General features: G+C 36.1%; 1 protein-coding gene across 2 annotated transcripts in view; it reads left to right on the top strand.

Annotated features, from left to right (window-relative positions):
• unc-13-4A (BAI1 associated protein 3) overlaps window positions 1–25642 on the top strand; it is a 595010-nt gene that overhangs the window by 531484 nt on the left and 37884 nt on the right. For both annotated transcript variants that reach the window (XM_073987488.1, XM_073987489.1), the window contains 2 exons: window positions 23066–23587; window positions 23660–24133. In XM_073987488.1, coding sequence (XP_073843589.1) covers window positions 23066–23587; window positions 23660–24133 — 996 coding nt within the window. The remainder of the gene's footprint in view (window positions 1–23065; window positions 23588–23659; window positions 24134–25642) is intronic.

The following is a 25642-nucleotide window of genomic DNA, read 5'->3' as shown; positions in this document are numbered from 1 at the left end:
ACCGACTATTTTAATCATTCTATCTTTGTATTCGTTCTTGTCCATTGCTACTGTGACATTGCCTTTGTCCGCGTTCACTATTAGAATGTCTCTATTGGTTTTTAGAAATTTTTGTGTTTGTTCCACTGTGCGGAGTATAAATGCATCTTTAGCACTCTTTTTTAGTTTGTTCATGTGGTTGTCCATCATTGTTGTAAACATCATTCTTGCGTCCTCCTGATTCTCTTTATCTTCATTTGTATGTATAAGTTCCTCTCCATCGGCAATGTATTTGAAAAGTGGAAAGTTTTCTTTAGTTGTAGGCAATGCAAATTTAGGACCTAATGAGAGCAACCATTTTACGTTGTCGGGAATCTTTTTGTTGGTCTTGTTGGCAAACCAGTTCTCATTTATTTTTATGTTTAATTCTTCCATTTGTTTCTTCATGAGTTTATCGAATTTGCTTATATGAGTCTTTTTCTGTTTTTCTTTTATGGATTCTAAAATCGTTTTTCCGCCTGTCTAAGGGTACAAAGGTCAGTTTCAGTCAGACTCTTTTCTAAATTGTTGTTTATGAATCCACAGTTTTTTGCGTTTTCCTTTAACATGTTATGTTTGTGTTGTATTACAACGTTAAGTATTTTTTGTTGGAAATTTTCTATGTGTGTTGCGAGTTTTTTGTACACCAAATCTTTAATCCTTTTATCACCATCAATTAAATTATACACATTTTTCGTGGAGTTTTTAATAAAATTTGGAATAATACCATGTTTGCGACATCGAATCAAAAAGGTTAAAGTGGATTTTAATTTAATCTCTTTTGTTGCCAAATTTTTGTATTTATTGATGTTGTGTTTGATGTTTAAATTAAATGTGCCAACAACAACAAGAATGAACTTCAAAACAGATGTAGACAACAGCGCTCTCAATTACAGAAATCTAATTAGCAAAGCAAAGAACATACATAGATCGCAATAACCGAAAACAATCAGTGCAATATTTACAACAGAAGACGATGGTAGTGATGCTACCCTAGGTTTAAGTAAATTGACAACTTGTTTTTACGTGTTTATAGCGAATTTATGGTATGATACTTATTGTTGTTAGATTTTTATGAAAAACTTCTGTGTTATTAATAATTTTATTTTATTATGTTTCTGCTTTAAAATTATTGTAGATCACATCCTGAAGATGCAATTCAAGAAATTGCGAAATATTGATAATAAATAAATAAAATATTTCTAAAATTGACCTCGAGCTTGAATTAATCAAACATTTATTTATTTATTTATTTATTTATTTATTTATTTATTTATTTATTTATTTATTTATTTATTTGTTTATTTATTTATTTATTTTTTTTTTATTTATTTGATATTTCTGCGTGTATATACACGTTCATACGGGCAAAATGTGCCTCATCGAAATAATGGTTTTAGACCCTAATTATGTTTGGACGAAATGTGTTCCAGACAATTTGGGGTCGATTGAGCAATGTCCGTCCGTCTGTCTGGCTGGCTGGAGCGCACGATAACTCTCGAACGGAAGAACCGATTCGGTTCAAATGTTGGCTTTCGTAATATTTTGCCCAAAGTTAGTTTAAATTCGAAGATGGGCTATATCGGTCCACTCCTTCCGGTACATCCCCCACAAAAGTACCAAAATGTTCGGAATATTTGTGCGCACGATAACTCTTGAAGGGGGATAACCGATTTGATCCATACTTTGCACATGGTGAAATTTCTACTAAACTTAGATCAGGTTCCAAAATGGGCTCAATCAGTCCACTCCTTCGGGTGCCTCCCCCACAAAAGTTCGAAAATGTTCGAAAATTTTCTACCAGACTTAAATGAGGTTCCAATATGGACTCAATCGGTCCGCTCCTTCGGGTACCTTCCCCACAAAATTTCGGAAAATTCAGATTAGGAACTGCTCTCGAATTGCTTTAATTTTTGTTGTAGCAACTTGTATTCACTGTCCGCCATACGACGCTACAAGTTTCATCAGGGGCAAGTAGCCTGAAAGGTGAGCAAATAGCCTGAAAGGTGAAAAAACCCTATGACACCGTGTGTAGTCGATGGAGCGCTAGATAACTCTCGAACGGATCTGCCGATTCGGTCCAAAATTTGTCATTCGTAATATTTTGCCCAAACTTAGTTTGAATTCGAAGATAAGCCATATCGGTCCACTCCTTCAGGTACCTCCCCCACAAAGCACGATAACTCTTGAAGGGATTGACCGATTTAGTCCATACTCCCACGCAACATGTTAGATAAATTCACTTTACGACCTGCTCTAGAATCACTTTTATTTCTGTTGAAGCATATTGCATTCGCCTCAATTTCGACGGTAAATGCTTTTTCAGGGGCAAGTCCATACTTGTTGAGAAAACAGCCCAAAAGATGTCCAAACTTAGTTTCAGTCCTATCGAAATGGGATAAGAGAAAATGTTGTAGCAGTGAAAATTGTCAACAACATTTTCTTTAGTCCTATTTTGATAGGATTTGCAATTTCCAAGGGAAATCGTGAAAACCCAACGAAGCCATAAAAATGTGAACTTTGTCCGCGATTTATTTGAAAATCTCTCCGGCGATTTTTTTTTCATTTTTTATACCCTCCACCATAGTATGGAGGGTATATTAAGTTTGTCATTCCGTTTGTAACACATCGAACTAATCATTTGCGACCCTATAAAGTATATATATTCTTGATCAGGATAAACTTCTAAGACGATTTAGCCATGTCCGTCCGTCCGTCTGTTGTAATCACCCTAGCGTCCGCAATAATTGAGATAGAATTCTGAAATTTTGCACCCGAGGGTCTTTTTTCCATAGGCAGGTCAAGTTTGAAGATGGGCTATATCGGTCCACTCCTTGGTATAGCCCCCACATAACGGTACCTCCGGATTTGAGGTATTTTGACGTTCTTCGCCACATTTGCAGACCGAATTAGCTATAATTTGGCACTTAGGGTTCCTAGTGATCAAGAAACGTATATCCCAAAGGATATGGGCATAGGTCTATGTTTTGGTATAGTCCCCATATATCGGTACCTCCCGATTTTCGGTATTTTGAGAATTTCAGCTACAATTTTTAAGCGAACTAGCTGTAATTTGCCATTTGGGGTTCTCAGTAGTCATGAAACATCTCCACGAAACATCGTCAACATAGGTCAATGTTTTGGTATAGCCCTCATATAACGGTACCTCTCGATTTTCGGTATTTTGAGAATTTTAGCTACAGTTTTTAACCGAAATAGCTGTAATTTGACATTTGAAGTTCTCAGTGGTCATAAAACATCTCCAACGAAACATCGTCAACATACGTCCATGTTTTGGTATAGCCCCCATATAACGGTATCTCCCGATTTTCCGTATTTTGAGAATTTTAGCTGCAATTTTTAACCGAACTAGCTGTAATGATCGGTATTTTGAGAATTTTAGCTACAATTTTGTCTATTCAAAAATAATCGTCAATATAGGTCCATGTTTTGATATATCCTCCCATATAACTGTACCTCCCGATTTTCGGGAATTTTCAGTGGTCACGAAATTTCTTCACTAAAATTCGTCAACATGGGTCCATTTTTGAGGGTCTACATTGTTTTGATGAAACTACCCTCAATTTGACTCTTGAAGTTCCCTGCACCTATAAAACTTTTCCGCCAAAAAATTTAAAGACAGCTTGACTCTTTCATATAGCCCCGTAAGTGGTACCTTTCACCTAGCTGAACACATTTTTTAGATTAGATTAGATAACACTGTCCAACAAAATGGATGTGAAAGTCTGGGGCACGGAAAATTCTTCTTGGGGAAGAAAGGCCGCCGAACTTCCGCATTATGCCGTGATTTTTGTTAGAGACCCTGTGGGCCATCTGGAATTAGCGTTATATCTTTGTTGTTGTTCCACCTAAAATTTTGAAAGGACCCTAATTATGCCATTTTAATTAAGACTATTTTATGGTGGAGGATTTAAAAAATTCGGCCCGGCCGAACTTAACGACTTTTTACTTGTTGTTTTTTGTTTTTTCTCATCTATGAACATTGTAGTTTCAGAATCCGAAAAACAACGTCCCTTGTGTAAGCGGCTTTCATTTAAAGTTAGTAAAGGGCACGGTACATGACATTGTTTTATAAGGAGGCAATACAGTCAGTGTCTTATCCCAAATTGAACTTCTACACCTCAAAATCGGTAAAACCTAGGAAAAAATCAATCAGTCAATCTTGTAGAAAATTTTCATAGCTACAACATTTTCATCATTCAATTTCGATAGGACGTGCGGTTTCCAAGAAAAATCGTGAAAACTCAAAAAAAAAACATTAAAATGTGATTTTTTTATTTTTGATTTTTCTCATCTATAAGTTTCATAATCCGCAAAAACTTCCAAGGTGTAAGCTCCTTTCATTTAAAGTTAGTTAAGGCGCACCGTGACGATACAGAGCAATCCACTTATATGTTAGATAGTAGTTTCGGATTCTAACCGCTACATTGATATAATTTGCATCAAAAGAAGAGGTAAGCACTTGGTTTTCAAGTTTCGTTTTCGTTATTTGTATATGCCCTCAGTATTTAAAATGTGGAAGAAATTATTAAATTTGGATATTTTTCCCACAAAAATTATGGTCAACTTCGCCCGCTAAATATACCATATTATTACTCAAAAATATTGTCATTTTCCTGGACCAAAACTCTTACCTAGTGTATAATTCTATCAGTATTGAACGATACCTGCAACCCCTAGCGTGATTATGGTGACACTACAAGTCGAACATAAGTAATTCACAAAATTAGAATTTAACGGCTATTTTAAATGCATTTATAAATAATTGTATTTAATATATTCAAAAATTAAAACGCATGCAGTCGCATTTTCGCTGGTACATTGCTTAGTCCGTTTATCCACTTGCGGGTAGCAGCATCTCGGAATGTCATTGGAATGCCTCACTGTACCATTTTTAAACGAAACAATTGCACCTTCAAGAAGGGCTGAACATACAAAAGTCTTGGCCGACCCGTAATCCAGTTGGTTTTTAATTTCTTTCACTTGAAAATTGTCATTGGGATAACCTACACGTTTGAAGAAAAAAACATTATTTTCTCTTTTAGCGATAATTGATTTGTGCCAATTATAATTACCATTTTTCGATACCAAAACCATAATATTGAACCGGCCGTAATCTCCAAATTCATAGCTAAGTTTCGAACATTTACTCAATGCATTTTCGTAGGAATACTGGTGATTCACAACTAAATAAGAAACGTCGAATTTATTTTTTGCCACCAACCATTGCCCAGTATATTGATGACTTGGTTTGGTTAATAAAATACAAACAACAACAACAGAAATTAAAAATATATTATTTATTTTCAATTGGGCGCTAAGCATGTTTGATATGTGTTTGACGTTAGATTGTCTAAGACTGACTGAAATCGTGGCCGTAAAGCATTTGATTTTAAGCTACATTTAGCAGGTTAGAGGTTATAGGCGCATGACGCATTTTGGTATATTTGATATTTTTTGATTTTTTTTTTTATAAATTTGATGACTCAACATGTTCGCCCTTACTAAGGAGCCTATTAGGATATGTTACTTCGTTATGCCCTCGACTGTTAATTTTTTCTTAAGCTTAGAACCGATCACCGAACTTTACATGGTTTCCCACAAAAAATCTTAATTCACATTGCGTCGTTTCACTTTGAGGAACACATTAATGAAGCAAAGCGAGGTCTAGGTTTATAACTCGGACGGCTTAAGTGTTTCCAACGAACAGCATTAGTGGATGACATACAGGGATTAGCTTTACAATTGAAGTACGTATCACAGGTTGCTTTCTCCTTTACATTCTTTTCGAAGTTGGAAAATACCTTACAGCATGAGTGGAAGTAGAATTTTCGCCAATCTATTAACGTAAAACAACAAAATTCAAAAACCCTGATGATGATCGTCGAGGACGATCGAAATATCGGTAAAATAAAGTGATACATTAAAACCAACTACAAATTGTTGTTTTTATCTTTTGCATGACCTCAAGCCAAACCAAAACTCAATGAATAGTTTGTTTGAAAGGTAAAATTTTTTTCAAATTTAAATTAATTAAATTTAAATTAAGAAACTCTCTTTGACATTTTCCTTATATACACTTCTTGGCGTAATTGATCAATTATATTTTTAACAACTCATTTTACAGAGTATTATTTTTCATATGTGAATAAACCCCAATAAAAAGTAACTTCAAAATCCCGGGACAGGGAAGAAATAAATCCCGGGATTCGGGATTTGAGTAATTCCGAAAAAAACCCGGGTTTTCGGGATTCGGGATTTCGGGATCGCCATCCCTAGTCCCACATGTATAGAAAGGAGTGCCAAAAATAGTTAAAATCGAGCTACCGCCTCGAAACTTTAAACATAGTTTTATAACGAGCCCAAAAGAGAGAAAAACTATTTTAATGCAAGTCGGTCCACATTTGGATGTAGCCCCCATGTAAAGGTACCGCCCAATTCTTTATATTTTGACGATTTTAGACAAATTTTCCAATCGATTTGACTGTAATTTTGCATTTTGTGTTCTGATGGAACAACATACCTCCTTGCAACAAATGTTCATTATAAGTCCAGGTTTAGATATAGGTCCCATATAAAAGTACCTTCCGATATTCGGTATTTTGACGATTTTAGCCAAATTGGAACAACTCTACATTAGTAAAAACTCTCTGATTTTTTTTGAAATTTTTCCCAGAGGTAGATATTGTTGCGCTGATCACGGAAATGAATTTCCTTGAGGGACGGACCCGGTTACCCGGTTATTGGACCCGAAAGTCCGGGTAAAAAACCCGGGTTAGACCCGGCTCTACTGAACCGATTGCTATAAAATGGGTATCATTGTAAATACCTATCCAACAAGTGGTCATATGATCGGGTTATTTTCAGGTGGTCAGGTGATATAACCCAAAAACGGATTTTTGGACCCGGATTTTACCATAAAAACCTCAAAAAGTCGAAAATGGGCAAATTATGGGGTCCCATTTAATGTAAGCCAGATTGTAGCTCACACTTTAGCCTTTCCAAAATGGTGCTATATTTTGTAATACCTTCTCTGGATCCAGAGATATGGCTCTGAGAATCTTGAGAACTCGGTTCTGTAGGGCTCATTTCTTTACATCAAATCTCGGGAGCGGGAACAAAATTTTCTTTTAAATTATAATTTTTCTATAAATAGGGTATTTAAAACTTTCTCCTATGGACAGGCGCCAATCATGGGAACGGGAACGGGAGCTACAATCTGGCTTACCTTAAATGGGACCCCATAATAGGCCCATTTTCGACTTTTGAGGGTTTTATAGAAAAATCCGGGTCCAAAAATCACCTGACCATCTGTAAATAACCACTTGTTGGATAGGTATTTCCATAAGCTTTTCAATGGTACCCATTTCAGTAATCGTAAACTAGAGATTTTCCCCTGTATGTTAAAGAAAATATGAAGTTGCCCTTACGGGGTCAACATAAATTTATAGTAATGATATTAAAAATAGCACAAAGCGTCATTTACAAAGAATTTATTTTTAAGGAAGTTAGAAAACGAATTTTAAATAAGTTTTTTCGTAAAAGCATAGTCAATGACATCAACTATAAGTTTCATTTTGGAAATTGTAGCTTTAACTCTTCATTTTTTTTAATTTCACTCATAAGCTACGAATGCTTTGCGTATTTATTTTTCGTTTTTAAGGCACCGCATACAATTCTAAACTTCTTCGACTTAACTTGACATATTACCGCTGTAAATTGGCAAAAATAATATTGGATATTAAAAAGAATATTTCTTTCAATCGCAATCAAATTTGTCTCCATATTTTTTTCGATTTTTGTCCACGGCCGGAACCACAGTGTATTGGGGCTATACCACAGATTTATGTGAACTATTTTGATACCCTAAGCCTTTAGGCTAGAAAGGGTATATACACTTTGATACGGCCAAAAATGTGTCTGATCGATATAACGGGTTTAGACCCAAAGTATGTTTGGACGAAATTCATTTCAGGCAATTTGGAGTCGATTTAGTCATGTCCGTCCGTTTGTCTCTCTGTCTGTCGGTCTGTCTGGCTGGCTGTTGCGCACGATAACTCTCGAACGGATCAACCGATTCGAACCAAATTTTGGGTATCGTAATATCTTTTTCAAACTTAGTTTAAGCTCGAAGATGGGCTTTATCGGTCCACTTCTTCGGGTTCAAAATTTGTCTGTAAAATGGTGTGAACGATAACTCTCGAAGGGAGCAATTGATTTGGTCCAAACTTTGCACATCGTATTGTTCCTTCCAAATAAAGATTGGATTCGAATATGGACTATATCGGTCCACTCCTTCGGGTATCTCCCACACAAAATTCGAAAAAAGTGAAGTTTAAGAGCTCCTCTCTGATCGTCTTGAAATTTTTTCAGCAGGTTGTCCATGAGGCTCCCTTTACGATGGTAAAATTTTTTACTTGCGCAATTCCATACTTCCTGGGATAATGGGCAAAATGTTCCAAAAAGCCTGACGGCACCACCCAAAATGGCAAATCCTCAACATAATTCTTGCACGGAGCATTTCTGATTGATGCAGATTTTGCATATCATATTATTTCATAGAGTCATGTATCAGGTTGGAATAAGGACTATATCGGCACACTCCTTCGGGTACCTCCCTCACAAAATTCGGATAAAGTGAAGCTTAAGAGCTCCTCTCGGATCGTCTTGAAATTTTCTTCATCAGGTTGTCCATGCGGCTCCCTTTACGATGGTAAAATTTTTTACTTGCGCAATTCCATACTTCCTGAGATATTGGGCAAAATGTTCCAAGAAACCCTGACGGCACCACCCAAAATGTTAAATCCGCAATATAATTCTTGCACGGAGCATTTCTGATTGATGTTGCTTTTGCACATCATATTATTTCATCGAGTCATGTATCTGGTTGGAATATGGACTATATCGGTCCACACTTTCGGGTAAATCCCACACAAAATTCGAAAAGAGTGAAGTTAAAGAGCTCCTCTCGCATCGTTTAGATACTTTTTTGGCTCCTCTGGCATCGTTGAGATTCTTTTTTCAGTAGGTTGTTCTAAGTCAATAATTCCTGAGATAATGGTCCAAGCTCCAAAACCCTGCCTGTACATACTCAAATAGCTAGGATGCAAGATAACACTAAAACGTTTTCAAATATTTCTTCCAAACTTACACGGTGCTCTTTTGAATCAAATTTAAATGGAAGGTGCTTACACCTGGGAAGTTTTTGCGGGTTCTGAAACTACAATGTTCATAGATGAGAAAAATCAAAAAACAAAAAAAAAATCGTCCGAGCGCTTTTTAAATAAATCACGATTCAAGTTGACATTTTTATACCCTACACCTCTAGGTGGGGAGGGTATTATAAGTTGGTTTTGGCAAAAAAGTTTGTAACGCATCGAATTAATGGTCGTAGACCCATACTTATATATACCAAAATGAATGTCTCGACGAGCTAAGTCGATCTGGCTATGTGTGTCCGTCCGTCAGTCCGTACGTCCGTCCGTCTGTCCGTCTGTCCATCTAAACCTTGTAATCACGCTACAGGTCGTAATTTTGATCGGATCGTCACCAAATTTTGGGTGTTGATGAGGGTTCAGGAGGGGAAGAAGCCTATTGATTTTGGTGATGGTCGGATAATATTAAAGGGTCGGAACGGGCAAAAAACTTATTTGGGGAAAAAGTCAACGTTTTATTTCAAAGCGAATATCTCCGCATCTATAATGGGTATATCAAAAGCAAAACCTGCTAATGAAAGTAGAAAATATCACCTTTACAACGATGTATAGTAGGTTGTCATAGGTGGTCAAACAAAGAAGAAATCGCAATAGTCGCTAATACAACCCATCTTTTTATTTTTGCGATTTGAATTATAATGACGAATATCACAGCTTTGGTTGGGGGTCTTCCAAAAGAAAAGCCTGACTATGAAAGAAGAATATCCCGCCTTTACAATGATTCAAAGCAGGTTGGCGTAGGTGGCCAAATAACGGAGATATAGCAATAGCCGGTAATACATCCCATTTTTCAATTTTTTTCTAAATTGCGCTACAGGTCGCAATTTCGATCGGATCGTAACGAAATTTTCGGAGTTAATGGGGGGAGAAGCCTATTGATTTTGATGATGATCGGATACTATTCAGGGGTCGAAATGGGCAAAAGTTTATTTGGGGAAAAGGTCAACGTTTTATTTCAAAGCCAATAGCTGTGTTTCTTTAAGAGGTATATCAAAAGCAAAACCTGGCAAGGAAAGTAGAAAATATCACCTTTACAACGATGTACAGTAGGCTGTCGTAGGTGGTCAAACAACAGAAATATCGCAATAGTCGGTAATGCATCCCATTTTCCGATTTTTTGTAATCACGGTACAGGTCAAAATTTTGATCGGATGGTCCCGATTTTTTGGGAGTTGATGCGAGTCCCACAGAGGAAGAAGCCTATTAAGTTTGGTGATGGTCGGATAATATTCAGGAGTTGGAATAAGCAAAAAGCTTATGTGGAGAAAAGTCAACGTTTTTTTTATGCGAATAGCTCCGCTTCTGGTATGAGTATTCCAAAAAGAAAGCCCGCCTATGGTAGAAAAAAAGATCTCCTTTATATTGATGCAAAGTATGTTGGCGTAAGTGGGCAAACAACCGAGATATCGCAAAAGTCAGTAATATATCCAATTTTTACATTTTTTGTAATCAAGCTAAGTTTGGAATTGTGATCGGATAGTCACGAGATTTTGAGGGTAGATGCGGGCCCCACAGAGGAAGAAGCCTTTTGATTGTGATGATAGTCGGATAATATTTTGGAATTGGGAAAAACTCATGTGGTGACAAATTCAAAGTTTTATTCTTTGTGAATATATCGGCTTCTGGTAGGGGTATTTCAACGGCAAAGCCTGTCAATAGAAGAAGAAAATATTACCTTTAAATTTGTGTTAAGTAGGTTGGCGAAGGTGGCCAAACAAGGGAGATACCACAATGCATCCAATTCTTCCATTTTTTGCAATCACGCTACAGTTAGCAATTCTGATCGGATGGTCACGAAATTTTGGTTGCTTATGGGGGTCCCGAGAGAAAGAGGCATATTATGTTTGATGGTATTCGGATTATATTCCCTAAAAGAAATGTTTACCAGTGAAAAGGTTATGCACAGGGGTAGTGGTGTAGGGTAACACATGGTCGGCCCCGTCCCGACTATAGCCTTTGCTCACTTGTTAGGGGTTGTTTAGGGTTTCACGATTTTGCTTATAAACCGCAAGTCCTATCAAAATGAGACTGAGAGACTGATGAGAAAAATCCAAAAACAAGAAAAAATCGCTGTAAGGATTTTTAAAAAAAAAAATCAAAATTTTTAGATGTTTTTTAGGTTTTCACGATTTTGCTTGGAAACCGCAATGTTGTAGTTGTGAAAATTCACTACAGGATTGACGTTTATGATTTGTTCTCAGGCTGTACCATTTTTGAGATAAAGAAGCTCAGTTTACATTTTTAGGGTTTTTTGTTAGGGTTTCGCGATTTTGCTTGAATACGGCAAGTATTATCGGCATGGGACCTGAGAAAATCTTATAGCTGTGAAAATTCTTTACAAGACTGACTTATGTAATTTTTCCTAGGTTGTACCATTTTTTAGATATATAAGTTTAAGTTGGGAAATTGTAGTCATGACATTGTTTTATAAGGAGACGATACAGAATTGAATTGAATTTGAATTGTCCCAATTGCAACTTCTATATCTCAAAAGTTTAAAAACCTACAAAAATATGAGTAAGGTCAATCTCTATTCCCATTTTGATAGGACTTGCGGTTTCCAAGCAAAATCGCAAAAACATAAACAACTCCTAAAAATATCAACTTGAATCGCAATTTATTAAAAAAGCGCTCCGGCGATTTTTTTTTTTTTTTTTTGATTTTTCTCATCAATGAACATTGTCGTTTCAGCATCTGCAAAAACTTCCACAGGTGTAAGCACCTTCCATTTAAATTTGGTTCAAGAATACCGTGTTTAAGCATAACATTTCTTTCCGAAGGACATATACGATAATAATTTCTAGATAAAATATTATGTGGTGGAATATTTAACAGATCGGTTTATCCGTTCGTGAGTTATGGTGCGCTCCTGCCAGACAGACAGATTAAAGGACAACGAATTCGGCCCAAACACCCTTGCAATTTGAAACTTTTGTGGTCTTCCCACTTATACCGTTAACATGCTTTTCTCGAGACGTGATAAAGGTCCTGAAAATTTCGAAATAGTATCGTGTTGCCACAACACAAATCTTTGTTTTTAACGAGTTTTTAGAGAAATGATTTGGTTTGCATATCCAGTGATAGATCTGTCCATAGCTCCATGTCTTTGACTGCCATACAGTAATACATATTTCTACTGGAAAAAAATCAATTGATGTTTGTTTTCAACCGCTCGACGTTTTTCTTATAGAAAATGGGTCATATCAATCCACATTTCGTTCCGGCCAGATATATTAGGGTATAAGTTACATTATCCCTTTATTTATTTCACCTTTATTTAATTAAAGATAAAGATTTTTTATCACACCAAATACCAGAAATTAAAAAAAAAAAATATTCTTTATTCCCTGTACCTTTTAATTTTTTCCTTTAACGCTTTTGTAATTTAAACATCTTTATTCTTTCGCATTAAAACACATGCAGCTAGATTATATTCTTGAAAATATTCCGCCTCAATATGCTCCTGTGGATGACAGCATCGTGGTAATGGGGTTTCACTTACATTGAAATACATTGATGTGCCATCTCTATAGATTAGAATTGCGCCCTGTAGAGGTGCTGAACACGCAAATGCGCTGCCTGTTTTATAGCTGTCGTTCAATTTTTCATTTATCTGGTGAACGTAATAATTGGGAGGATGAGCTAAATCACAAACATATTTAGAGAAGTAATGAAATGAATTTAAATAAAAACATTTTTAAAATTTATACTTACCAATATCCCATGTCAAGAGCATAATTTGAAATTCAATCGCATTGGCTGTACTGTTTCTGTTGAGTTCATAACACGCTGTTGTGGCATTTTGATATGAGAACTCTTGATTTAGTACAAAGACTAAATGTAGGATGATGGCCTCATTTTTAGCCACTAACCACTGACCAGTAGCAGGGGCAGCAGCAACGGGTTGGCTTAATTTTATTTGGAAAACATATACTATGGCAGTAATTATTAAAATATTCATTGCAATGAAATAATGAAGAAGAAATGTAAATAATTGTTTTGTTGGTTGTTCTTTATCGTTAGAGAATCCACAAATGACTGTCAAAAACCGACATAATAATTACAATAATATTGAAATATGTTATGATATCTATGTTCGAAAAGACGTTGTCTTGTTGTACTCTACAATCAAATTAATGTTATTGTTGGAATAGGCACTAATGCGAAAGAGATATTTCTTGTTGTTTCTTTGGCGTATTATGCTGTATTTGCCACAGATTTATCAAAAGTTTTCCGTTGTTTTGGGGTACAGAGATAAGGCCCCATGAAGTAACACCCCAAATTGAAAATGAAAATAGGCTCCAAACAGGTATATGGAAAACAACATTTTCGTCTTTTTGGGACCTTTTTCATTCAGCCGTTGCAGCACATGTTTAGGGCCCAAATGCAATCCAAGGTTTAACAGAAAATATAAATTGGGGTGACTTTTCAAAAGTTATAAAAAAGAAAACGAACAAAAATTAGGGTGTAATTTCATTAATTTTATTAACTTAACTACCAAAATTCGTAGGCAGTTATGGCCGTGAAGCAAAGCGGACATAACTCCCAACGATTTTTTCATAATGTCAAAGTTATTTTTTTTCAAAATTGTCCATTATTTTCTATTGATCAAAAAACTGTTTAAATTTAAGAGAAGAAGTTAGAATATAAGCACAATTGTACATTTGGGAAGGCTTACGTACGAAACAATACCGAAGTCTCCACAAAATCTTCCAGATTTTATAAAAGTATTTAAAAATGAAATTATATCTGAATTTGTCAGTAGCAGTTCGAAGAAGTTTTACTAGACTACGTTATCCGGCGAAGACATTTGTATATAGACATTTGTATATAGAGTTCATGAATTTGTATGTGTTAGCATTTTTTAGAAAAATTATGTATTTTTTTAAATAGCAAAAATATTTTCGTAAAAAATCGCGCGATTTTTTTTCAAAAATATTTTAGCCTGCAGCGTTTTTCGGTTTTATAATATCTTTTGCAATTTTGCAGAAAAACTTTGAATTTAGTAAAACTGTGAAAATATTTTTGTACAAAATGGCGCGATTTTTTCAAATTTTCGCTTGCGTCGCTTTTCAGTTTTATAAAATTATTTAGATTTTCCTTAAAAAAATTTTGTATTTTCTAAAATTGTGAGCATATTTTGTTAAAAAAATCGCTCTACTTTGTCAAAAATATTTTCGCCTGCGGCGATTTTCGATTTATAAAAGTATTTCTTTATTTTTTTTTTTTTTGAGAAAATCTATGTATTTAGTAAAACTGAAAATATTGTGTAAAAAAATCGCGCGATTTTTTCAAAAATATTTTCGCCTACAGCGTTTTCGCGTTTGTCAATTTATTTGCAAGAAAAACTTTGTATTTTCTAAATTTGTGAAAATATTTTTGTACAAAATCGATCGATTTTTATACCCTCACAATTTATGCTAACGAGGGTATATACACTTTCATACGGGCAAAATGTGCCTAATCGAAATAATGGTTTTAGACCCCAAGCATGTTTGGACGAAATGTGTTTCTGACAATTTGGAGTGGATTTAGCAATGTACGTCCGTCTGTCTGTCTGGCTGGCGATAACTCTCAAACGGATGAGCCGATTGGGTCCAAAATTTGGCTATCGTAATATTTTGTGCAAACTTAGGTCGATGATGGGCCAGAATGGGCTACTATTTCAGGTACCTCCCCCACAATAGTTCGAAAATGTTCCCAAAATTTGTACGATAACTCTTGACGAGAGCAACCGATTTGGTCCATACTTTACACATCGTGAAATGTTTACCAGGCTTAGATAAGGTTTCAATATGGACTCAATCGTTCCACTCCTTCGGGTACCTCCCACACAAAATTTCGGAAAAGTTTAGTTTAGGGCCTGCTCTCGAATCGCTGTCATTTTTTGTTGTAGCAACTTACGACGGTACAAGTTGCAGCAGGGGCAAGTCCATACTTTCCGATTCAGTTGAAAACTAGGTAATATAATTTTTTAGCCATAGGAAGAACGCTATTGCTTTTGGTGAAAATCCGTTCAGATTTGGATATACAACATTTGTTCCATAGGCCGAACTACGAAAAGATCCCCATTTCTCTCTAATTGTTGCTTCGCACTCTGGAATACCGCGCCTTTTCATCTCTTCATCCACTTGTTTGCGCCATCTATTCCTTGGCCTGCCAATTCTGTGTACACCGCCAAGCGGTCTGTATTTATACGCCCTTTTTAGCGGGTTCATCTTCGCGCATTCTTATGATATGGCCTAGCCAACGCAATCGCTGCAAATCGATACGTTTAACTATATTGATGTCGTTGTATAGCAGATACAGCTCGTGGTTCATGCGACATCGATATTCACCGTCAACGCAAATTGGTCCGTAGATCTTTCAAAGAATTTTTCTCTCAAACACCATGTCTGCTTGCGCAAGTACCCAGGCTTCGGAGCCATACAACAGCACGGGTAGTATCTGTGTTTTGTAGAGCGTTATTCTTGTTTGACGAAATGTGGCTTTGTTTTTAAACTGCTTACTTAAGCCAAAGTAGCATCTGTTAGCCAATACAATTCTCACGGCGTGCCTTAACCACATTTAAATGGAAGGTGCTTACACCTGGGAAGTTTTTGCAGATTCTGAAACTACAATGCTGATAGATGAGAAATATAAAGAAACAAAAAAAAATCGCCGGAGTGATTTTCAAATAAATCGCGATTTAAGTTCACATTTTTATGGGTTCTTTAGGTTTTCACGATTTTTTTTGAAAACCGCGAGCCCTATGTAAATGTACCTAAAGAAAATGTTGTAGCTGTGAAAATTCTCCACAAGATTGACCTTTATGATATTTTCGTAGGTTTTACCATTTTTGAAATATAGAAGTTCAAATTGAGGCAATGCACTGACTATATCGCCTCCTTATAAAACAATATTATGCTCAGTGCGCCTTAACTAACTTTTGACGAAAACCGCTTACACCTGGAAAGATTTCGGGAATTCTGAAACAGCAATGTTCATAGATAAGAAAAATAAAAAACAGAAAAAATCGCCGGAGGGATTTTTAAATAAATCGCGATAAAAATTCATAATTTTAAGGTTTTTTAGGTTTTCACGATTTTGCTTGGAAACCGCAAGTCGTATCGAAATGAGTCTGAAGAAAATGTTGTAGCTGTAAAAATTCTCTACAAGACTGACCTTTGGGTTTTTTTCGTAGGTATTACCATTTTTGAGATATAGAGGTTCAGTTCAAATTTTTAGGTTTTTATCTTAAGATTTCAAGATTTTGCTTGGAAACCGCAAGTCGTATGGAAATGAGTCTGCAGAAAATGTTGTAGCTGTGAAAATTCTCTACAAGATTGGATGAGTTATTTTTTTCTATGTTGTACCACTTTTAAGATATATAAGTTTAATTTGGGAAATTGCAGTAATGACATTGTTTTATAATGAGGCGATACAGTCTGTGTATTGTCTCATTTTGAACTTCTATATCTCAAAAACGGTAAAACCTACAAAAATATCGTAAAGGTCAATTTTGTGGAGAATTTTCACAGCTACACCATTTTTCCTCGGTCATTTTACATAAGACTCGCGGTTTCCAAGCAAAATCGTGAAAATCTAAAGAACTCCACAATTTGTGAACTTAAATCGCGATTTATTTGAAAATCCCTCCGGCGATTTTTTTGTTTCTTGATATTTCTCATCTATGCGCAAAATCTGCAAAAACTTCCCAGGTGTAAGCACCTTCCATTTAAAATTAGTTAAGGCGCACCGTGTTCTTCTTTTTATTTCACAACTGATGTCGTTTGTTGTTTTTACGTAGGTGCCGAGGTAGACGAAGTCTTTTACTACCTCAAAATTATAGGAACCAACTTCAACAGTTAGTCCGAGCTCAATGGACGCATTGCGCGTCGACACCATTAACTTGGTCTTCTCACCGTTTACCGCCAGGCCCACTTTAGCAGATTCTCCTTCGACCTTCGTAAAGGTATCGGTTACTTGTTTTACTGATCGTCCCAATATGTCTATATCATCAGCATAAGCAAGTAACATGTGGCTATAAGTGTAGATTGTGCCACTTATTTTCACATTTGCCTCTCGTATAACCTTTTCCAGCAGGATGTTAAATATGTCACATGAAAGGCTATCTCTTTGTCTGAAACCTCTTTCGGAACTGAATTGTTCGGAGAGGTTCTTTCCTAATTTAACTGAACGCCTAGTATCAGTTAAAATCATATAACAAAGCCGAATGACCTTTATGGGTATAACAAATTCAGACATGCCTTAGAATAACTTTGGGCATAGGAGGTTGTCGAAAGCTGCCTTTTAATCGACAAAAAGGTTATAGGTGTCGATTTGCACCTCTTGGTCTTCTCCACGATTTGCAGCAGGGTAAATATCTGGTCAATGGTGGACTTGCCAGGTCTAACGCCGCATTGGTATGATCCAATTATCTCGTTGACCATAGGCTTTAGTCGTTGGCACAATATTCCGGACACAATCTTGTAGGTAATAGGGAATAGACTTATGCCCCCATAGTTAGAGCATACAGTCTTATCTCCCTTCTTGTGGACGGGGCACAGGATTCTCAGGTTCGAATCGTCGGGTACTCGTTCTTCCTGCCAGATGTCTAGAAATAAGTGCGTCAAATTATATCGAAATCGGTTCAGATTTGGATATAGCTCCATATGTGTATTTTCGCCTGATTTCACGTATCTGCTGCACCAAACACCCTATATCTGTCCAATTTTGATGAATTTTGAAATGTCTGAATGAATTTTGTCTATAGAAATTTTATATATATTTTATATAGAAATCAGTTCAAATGTAGATATACATATGTATATCTCCTATATTTTACATATTCACAGTGGTGTAGGGTATCATATAGTCGTCCCCGCCCGAATATGATCCTTTCCTTACTGGTTTCAAAAATAAGTGTTTTTATAGTGGTTTGTGTGATCTTTTTATACCCTCCACCATAGCACGATGGGGCCAATAGCAGGTTTTCGAGGCAAAAAGTCAATTTTTGAAGTGAACAATTTGAAAAAAATAATAACGGATTTCGATTGCCAACACTCTGAATCACTAAAAATAAAAAATAAATCAATCTGGTAACATCACATTGCGACATACTGATCTGGCAATGGTGACATATTTTTTTTATACAGAATTTTCCGACATTCATTAGGTGTGTCTTTTTACGTGATAATTTGTAATAATTATTACGAAATGTTACTAAATGCTGTCTTTTTACACAAAAGTTCAGTAAAAGAGAGCGAAGTGAGAGAACGATTTTGACAGTTGTTTGCGGAGAAATTGCTAAAAGTTGCTGAAAGAATTTTTCCCAGCAACATTTAGCAAGTTCGATCAGCTGTTTTTTAATCATCTGCTACTGGTCAGCTGCTCAATGTTTATCTTATTTATTCTATAAATATTACGATTCAGCTATATTTATTGATTGTTTTATTAATATATTAATTATTTTTTATTTATTTTGCTTAAAATTGAAGAACTTTTTCATTACTTTGGTGTTAGTTTTTCTTTAATGCATTGGCGGCAATGTTTTTGTTTTGGTTATCAACTGTTATCTTGCTAAAGTTTACTAAATGCTGTCTTTTTACTTTTCTCTCTATTTTCGTATCAAAGAGTAAAATCTCTCTTACTCTCTGAAAAGAAGTTACTGAATAATTATTACTGAAAAAGTAAAAAGACACAACTATTATAAATAAGTAGTGAAAGCATTTTAGGCGCCAAAAAGAATATTTCAACATTTTTATATTTTTTAAACATGGAAAGCTCTTCAATGGCTATGTAAAATAAGATAGTGTTAACAAATAATAAAAATGTTATGTGTGGTAAATGTATTTTTGAGTTAAGATGTTATGTCTTTTTTGGAGTATTTTGCTTTGTTATCCATGTGTTCTCTGGAGTATAACTTTTGAGATCTAGGTAGATCTAGGATGTTATATATATGTGGTGAAAGGTATTAATGTGTACTATCATTTTGTGAAAAAATTAGCTGCGCCTAGCTGCGCCTTTTCATAAAAATTTGATTTCAGATGTCGTAATAAAATTAAAAAATATGGACATTTTTATGTTTTGGTTGGAGAATAATCGGAAACCCATTGATGTTATCAATTGGATTTCGGAAAAATTTAATAGACGTATATAATAATATATAATTTCTAAGGTATCGCAGACAAACTTGGCTTTTGTGGCGGAATCTTAGCAGATTTTTGGAACCTTTTTTATTAACTTATAACAGACCACAGACAAAACCATGAAATTTGAACATATGTATATAAGGGAGCTATTTCTATATCTGAACCTATTTCAATATAACTTGACAAACTTATTTGTAGCCCGAATTCCGTAACATTTTCCAAATTTTATTGTAATTTGATGGAATAAGCATGCTTGGTCAATCATTTGCCTGAAATCGGGCGAACATATATATTGGAGCTATATCCAATTCTGAACCGATTTCAATATGATTTGTCAAAAATGTTTCTAGACCAAAATCCGTCACACATTTCAAATTTCATCAAGATTGGACATACATAGCGGGATTGGTGCCCAAATACCTAAAATCGGGCGAGAATATATATATGGAAGCAATATCAAAATCTGAACCGATTTCAATATAACTTGGCAAACTTATTTGTAGTCCTAATTCCGTGGTATTTTCCAAATCGCATAAAAATTGGGCAGAATTTGCGTGTTTGGTCCATAAATTGCTTGAAATCGGGCGAACATATATACGGGAGCTATATGTATATATGAACCGATATGAACCAAATTTGGCATATTAGTTTCTAAGCCCATTATAAACATCTGTACAAAATTTGGAAGGTCTAGCTTGCCCCAGTGATTTGTTGCCTCGAAAACCTGTCATTGGCCCCATCGTGCATAGTATGGAGGGTATATTAAGTTTGTTTTTCCGTTTGTAACGCATTGAAATACTCATTTTTCACCCTATAAAGTATATATATTCTTGATCAGGGTAAAATTCTGAGTCGATCTGTGCACGTCCGTCCGCCCGTCCGTCCGTCTGTGGTAATCACTCTAGCATCAACAAAACGCTGAAATTTTGGAAAAATGCGTCTTTTTTGCAGGCAGGTCAAGTTCGATGATGGGCTATATCGGTCCACGTTTTGGTATAGCCCCCATATAACGGTACCCCCGATTTACGGTATTTTGCCGTTTTTAGTTACATTTTCAGACCGATTTAGCTATAATTTGACATTTAGGGTTCTTAAGTGTCAGTAAAATTATATACCAAAAGTTGTGGACATAGGTCCACGTTTTGGTATAGCCCCCATATAACGGTACCCCCGATTTACGGTATTTTGACGTTTTTAGCTACATTTTCAGACAGATGTTGCTATAATTTTACATTTAGGGTTCTTAAGTTTCAATAAACTTTTATAATAAAAGTTGTGGACATAGGTCCACGTTTTGGTATAACCACCATATAACGGTACCCCCCGATTTACGGTATTTTGCCGTTTTTAGCTACATTTGCAGACCGATGTAGCTATAATTTGACATTTAGGGTTCTTAAGTGTCAATAAACTTTTATAATAAATGTTGTGGACATAGGTCCACGTTTTGGTATAGCCCCCATATAACGGTGCCCCCCGATTTACGGTATTTTGACGTTTTTAGCTACATTTTCATTTCGATTAAGCTATAATTTGACATTTAGGGTTCTTAAGTGTAAATAAACTTATATAACAAAAGTTGTGGACATAGGTCCACGTTTTGGTATAGCCCCTATATAACGGTACCCCCGATTTATGGCATTTTGACGTTTTTAGTTACATTTACAGACCGATTTAGCTATAAATTGACATTTAGGGTTCTTAAATGTCAATTAACTTATATAACTAGTGGACATAGGTCCATGTTTTGGAATAGCCCCTATATAACGTTACCGCCCGATTTCATTTATTTTGACGTTTAAATTCACATTTCTAGACCGAATTAGCTATAATTTGATATTTAGGGTTCTTAGTGACCAAAAAACTTATATTCGAAATAATTATGAACGTCGGTCCATGTTTTGGTAATGCCCCATGTAACGGTACCTCGGTATAACGGATTTCGGTATCCCCATAAAACGGATTTTCGGTATTTTGAGAATTTTACCTACAAGTTTTAACCGAGTCATCTGTAATTTTAACATTTGACATTTAAAATTCTTAGTGGTCACCACACCTCTCCACCAAAAATTGTCAAGAAAGGATGTATTGATAAAGCTCCCATATAAAAGTACCTCCCGATTTTCAGTAATTTGAAGATTTTAACTACAATATTAAACCGAACTAGCAGTAATTTGTCATTTGAAGTTCTTAGTGGTCACAACACCTCTCCATAAAAAATTGTCAACATAGGTCCATGTTCGGATATAGCACCCATATAACGGTACCTCCCAATTTTCAGTAATTTGGCCATTTTAGCTACAATTTTTAACAGAACTAACTGTAATTTAACATTTGAAGGTTGTAGTGGTCACTACGCATCTGCATCAACAATTTTCAACATAGCCCCAATATAACGATACTTCCCGATTTTCGGTACTTTGAGGATTTTACTTAAAATGTTTAACCGAACGTAGGTCCATGTTTTTGTATAGCCCCAAAAAGAACCTCCCGATTTTCTGTACCTTAGCTTTATTTTTAGACGACCTTTCTGTAATTTGTAATTTAAAAGTCAACAAAAATTCTGCAACGAAAATTGTTCATTTAAGTTCATATTTTCGTATAGCCCAGATACCTCCGAACTAGCTGTTAATGACATTTGATGTTCCCACGTTATGTACCGATTTTCGGTATTTTGAGGATTTTAGCTACAATTTTTAACCGAATTAAGAGTTATTTGACTTTAAAGACTTCCATCAAAAACTGTCAATATAGGTCCATGTTTTATTATAACCCCTATATAACGGTACCTCCCAATTTCTAGCCGACCAAAAATTGTCAACGTACATAATTAGATATAGGCACAATAAAAAAGGGCCTACCGAATGAAACATTTTATGTACATTATCTGACATTTTAACGAACCCACTTAATGTTGGGGACAGGAATGAAAACTAATTATTCCATTTTATTTCAGAATATTTTATGGTGGAGGGTATGAAAAGTTCGGCCCGGCCGAACTTAACGCTTTTTTACTTGTTTAATACTTAAGTAGAATAAACGTTATTTTAGTTATTGATAGGCAAAAGTACATTCATTCCCATTAGTGGAAATAATTTTTGAGAAAAAAAACCATATTCCGTTCATAGTAAATGGTGAAGTGTATAACAATTAGATATCCTTGTGATATTCATAAAACAATCGTCAACGTTTCTTCCAAAGAGATACAATCGATTCAAAATGAGATACCTTCACTTAATTGTAAATAACAACGATTCCGATTTCCATAAAATTTCAAATTTTATCTGCCCCAAAGCGGAGTTACCACAACAAATCCCCTAAATTACATTTTCAGTTAATAAATTTCATTTCAGTTCTGTCAAAAGTACATAAATATGGTAAACATTATATGTTTGTATGTATCATTGAACACTGTAAACACGTTATAGTTTAAATTGGATCATATTACACAATATAAACCCCTTAGAATCAACCATAACCACACACTCAAAAGACTCTTTAACCATTGAGGTCAAGTCTTTATCACATTTTAGTTATTACATTTTATGCACATTTTCGTAACATTTTATTTCACGTCTTGAATATTTTTCTTCTATCGTTTCATGATCTCTTCAAACAAAAATAAAAAAACGACAACAACAACAACAATATAAAATATGACCACCACCATCTCCACAGTGACATTGATGACATGAACACAGACACATTCCACTTGGACATCTGGGACCATGACGATGAGAGCTGTGTTCTGGATGCTGTGTCACGTTTAAATGAGGTACGTGGTGTACGGGGTTTGGGGCGTTTCTTCAAACAGGTTTGCCAATCGGCACGTCAAGGCTCACAAGATGATTTTCTTGGTTGTGTTAATATACCGATTGCCGATATACCCAGCACCGGCATGGAGGGGTGGTTCAAATTGGAAGCACGTAGTCACCGCAGTACGGTGCAGGGTCGCATACGTTTAAAATTATGGCTATCAACACGTGATGGTCAATCTGGTGATGGTACGCAAATGGATAGGGATCACACAATGGATGTTCACAATTTGGAAGAACTGCAAAGGGTGTTTATGCAACATGAGGTGGTTACACATGAGCCCTCTTGGACGTGGAATGGTGAATTGCCGGGGCCAGCGCTGACCATACTGCATCAGTTGGCCGTGCAGGCAGATTTGGCGGAGTTGCATTGTGCAGCAGCAAGGTATGAAAACCCACAAACAAAATCCATGGTCCTTATTCCTAGAAACATAACTGTTTTGTTTTTATTTTCTAGATTTGTGGCAGCTGCCAAACTAAATCGCAACACACCACTTGATCCCAAGTTTATGCATCGCCTGCTCACAGAAGTTGAAAAACAATGGAGCACCGCCAGCCAGGACCATTTATCACGAGACTTTGAACAATGGCTGGCCGAGGCCATGAATGGTTTTGTCGAAAGATCACTGCAACAGATACGCCAGCATCGCAAAGTGTTTCCCGCTCTTAATCCACCATCTCTGATAAGACTCGAATTTCTGTTACGTTGTCTGGGACTGTTGGGTTCCATGCGCGCCTTTCGTGCTGTGTGTCCCTTTAACAAAGGCGTCCGCGGCGAAGTTGTAAATGCTTTGCGTAAAGGCTCCGTAACCTGGGGACAGAATGTCCTAAAGGAAGCACAAAACTTGCCAAATCCCTTGGCACATTTTGTGACAGCCATAACGGCTGACATACAAATTGGACAATCCTATTATCATTCGTTGTTTGACAAGTAAGTAAAAAGTTCTTAAATTCTTTTGTTGTTTTCCTTTGTACTTTGGTTGTAGCGGTGTGGTTGGTGGGGGGAAAGGTAAGAACAAGACGAAAAAAATCAATAAAAACAAAAACAAAAAGGACAAAATATTCTTTAATGTTGGCACGTGCACTACATAAAATGGGTTTTATGAGACACGAAAAAGAGAATAAAATGTCGCAAGGAAGAACACCCCCATCGACATTATCACATCTTGTGCAAAGACCTTAAGGACTTTAGGCAAATAACTGCAAAAGTAATATGGATAAAATGATAAAGAAAATGCAAGTTCCATTCCCCAAATATGAATTAAAGAATTTTGTTTGTAACAATGCTTCTTTTGAGAATTCGGTTGCAATGGCAACGATGAGAAAATATTTTGTAATGTTAGTAAGTGAAAACTCTTTAGGCCAGACAACTTGACTTTTCAAAACATCACTACAAAACAAAATAAGTAAGGAGAGTATACAACTAAAAAAAGACCGAATATATCGTTAGCGTACACTATTCCGACATCTTATGAAAGAAATATGTACTTACCTATCGTAAAAACCAAAAATGTTTTACAATTGATGAATCCGAGTTTCGGGTGACGTAGGGGATGAATGATACCAAGCAACGGTCTTGACCGGCTTTAACATGGCAAAGCCCAGGATTTATCTTGGTCCCTCTTTCATCTCAAGTGGACACTGACCTCCCCGTGGTGTCACCTGGGGAGCTGCCTTTAACATCCGTTGAAGGTAGTGAGCTAACATGTGCATAAGAACGTTAAAAATTTGGGTTGGGCGTTGGGCTAGTAACTCACCCCGTCAAAACATCGCCTACTATGAAAAAACAACGAAAAAGAAGAAAAACAAACCCCTCTAAAGTTGACGAACCCCGCAAACGTTTTAAGGACCATGATCTGCGAATCTGCACCTGGAATGTCAGGACTCTCTACAGAGCAGGTGCAATTTGCGCACTGGCGGATGTACTTGACAAGTACAATGCTGATATTATCGCCTTACAGGAAGTGCGATGGAACCGGGCAGACGTAAAAATAACAAACGATTACGCACTGTATTATAGCTGCCATGAAACGAAACATGAGCTAGGTGTTGGATTTATGGTAAATAGGAGGCTTAAAAAACTCGTCTCCAGCTTCACTCCTGTTGATGAGAGAATTGCCACAATCCGAATAAAAGCAAAGTTTTTTAACATGCGCCCATGCCCCGACCGAAGAGAAAGATGAACAGACCAAGGATATATTCTACGAGCGCCTAGAGAGAGCATATGACCGCTGCCCTGGCCATGACATTAATATTGTTCTAGGAGATTTTAATGCTAAAATTGGGAGAGAAAATATCTTTGGTCCCACGATCGGAAATTTCAGCCTCCATGAGGTAACATCCGACAACGGAATGAGGCTGATCGATTTTGCAGCGGCAAAAAACATGGTAGTGAGCAGTACCAGATTCCAACACCTCGACATACACAAGGCCACGTGGA

The sequence above is a fragment of the Musca autumnalis genome, unplaced genomic scaffold, assembly GCF_047663935.1.
Source record: "Musca autumnalis isolate F117 unplaced genomic scaffold, ASM4766393v1 scaffold_4, whole genome shotgun sequence".
NCBI classification, from domain to species: domain Eukaryota; kingdom Metazoa; phylum Arthropoda; class Insecta; order Diptera; family Muscidae; genus Musca; species Musca autumnalis.
The sequence above is the reverse complement of the archived record's forward strand: the minus strand, read 5'-3'. Positions and strand labels throughout refer to the sequence as shown.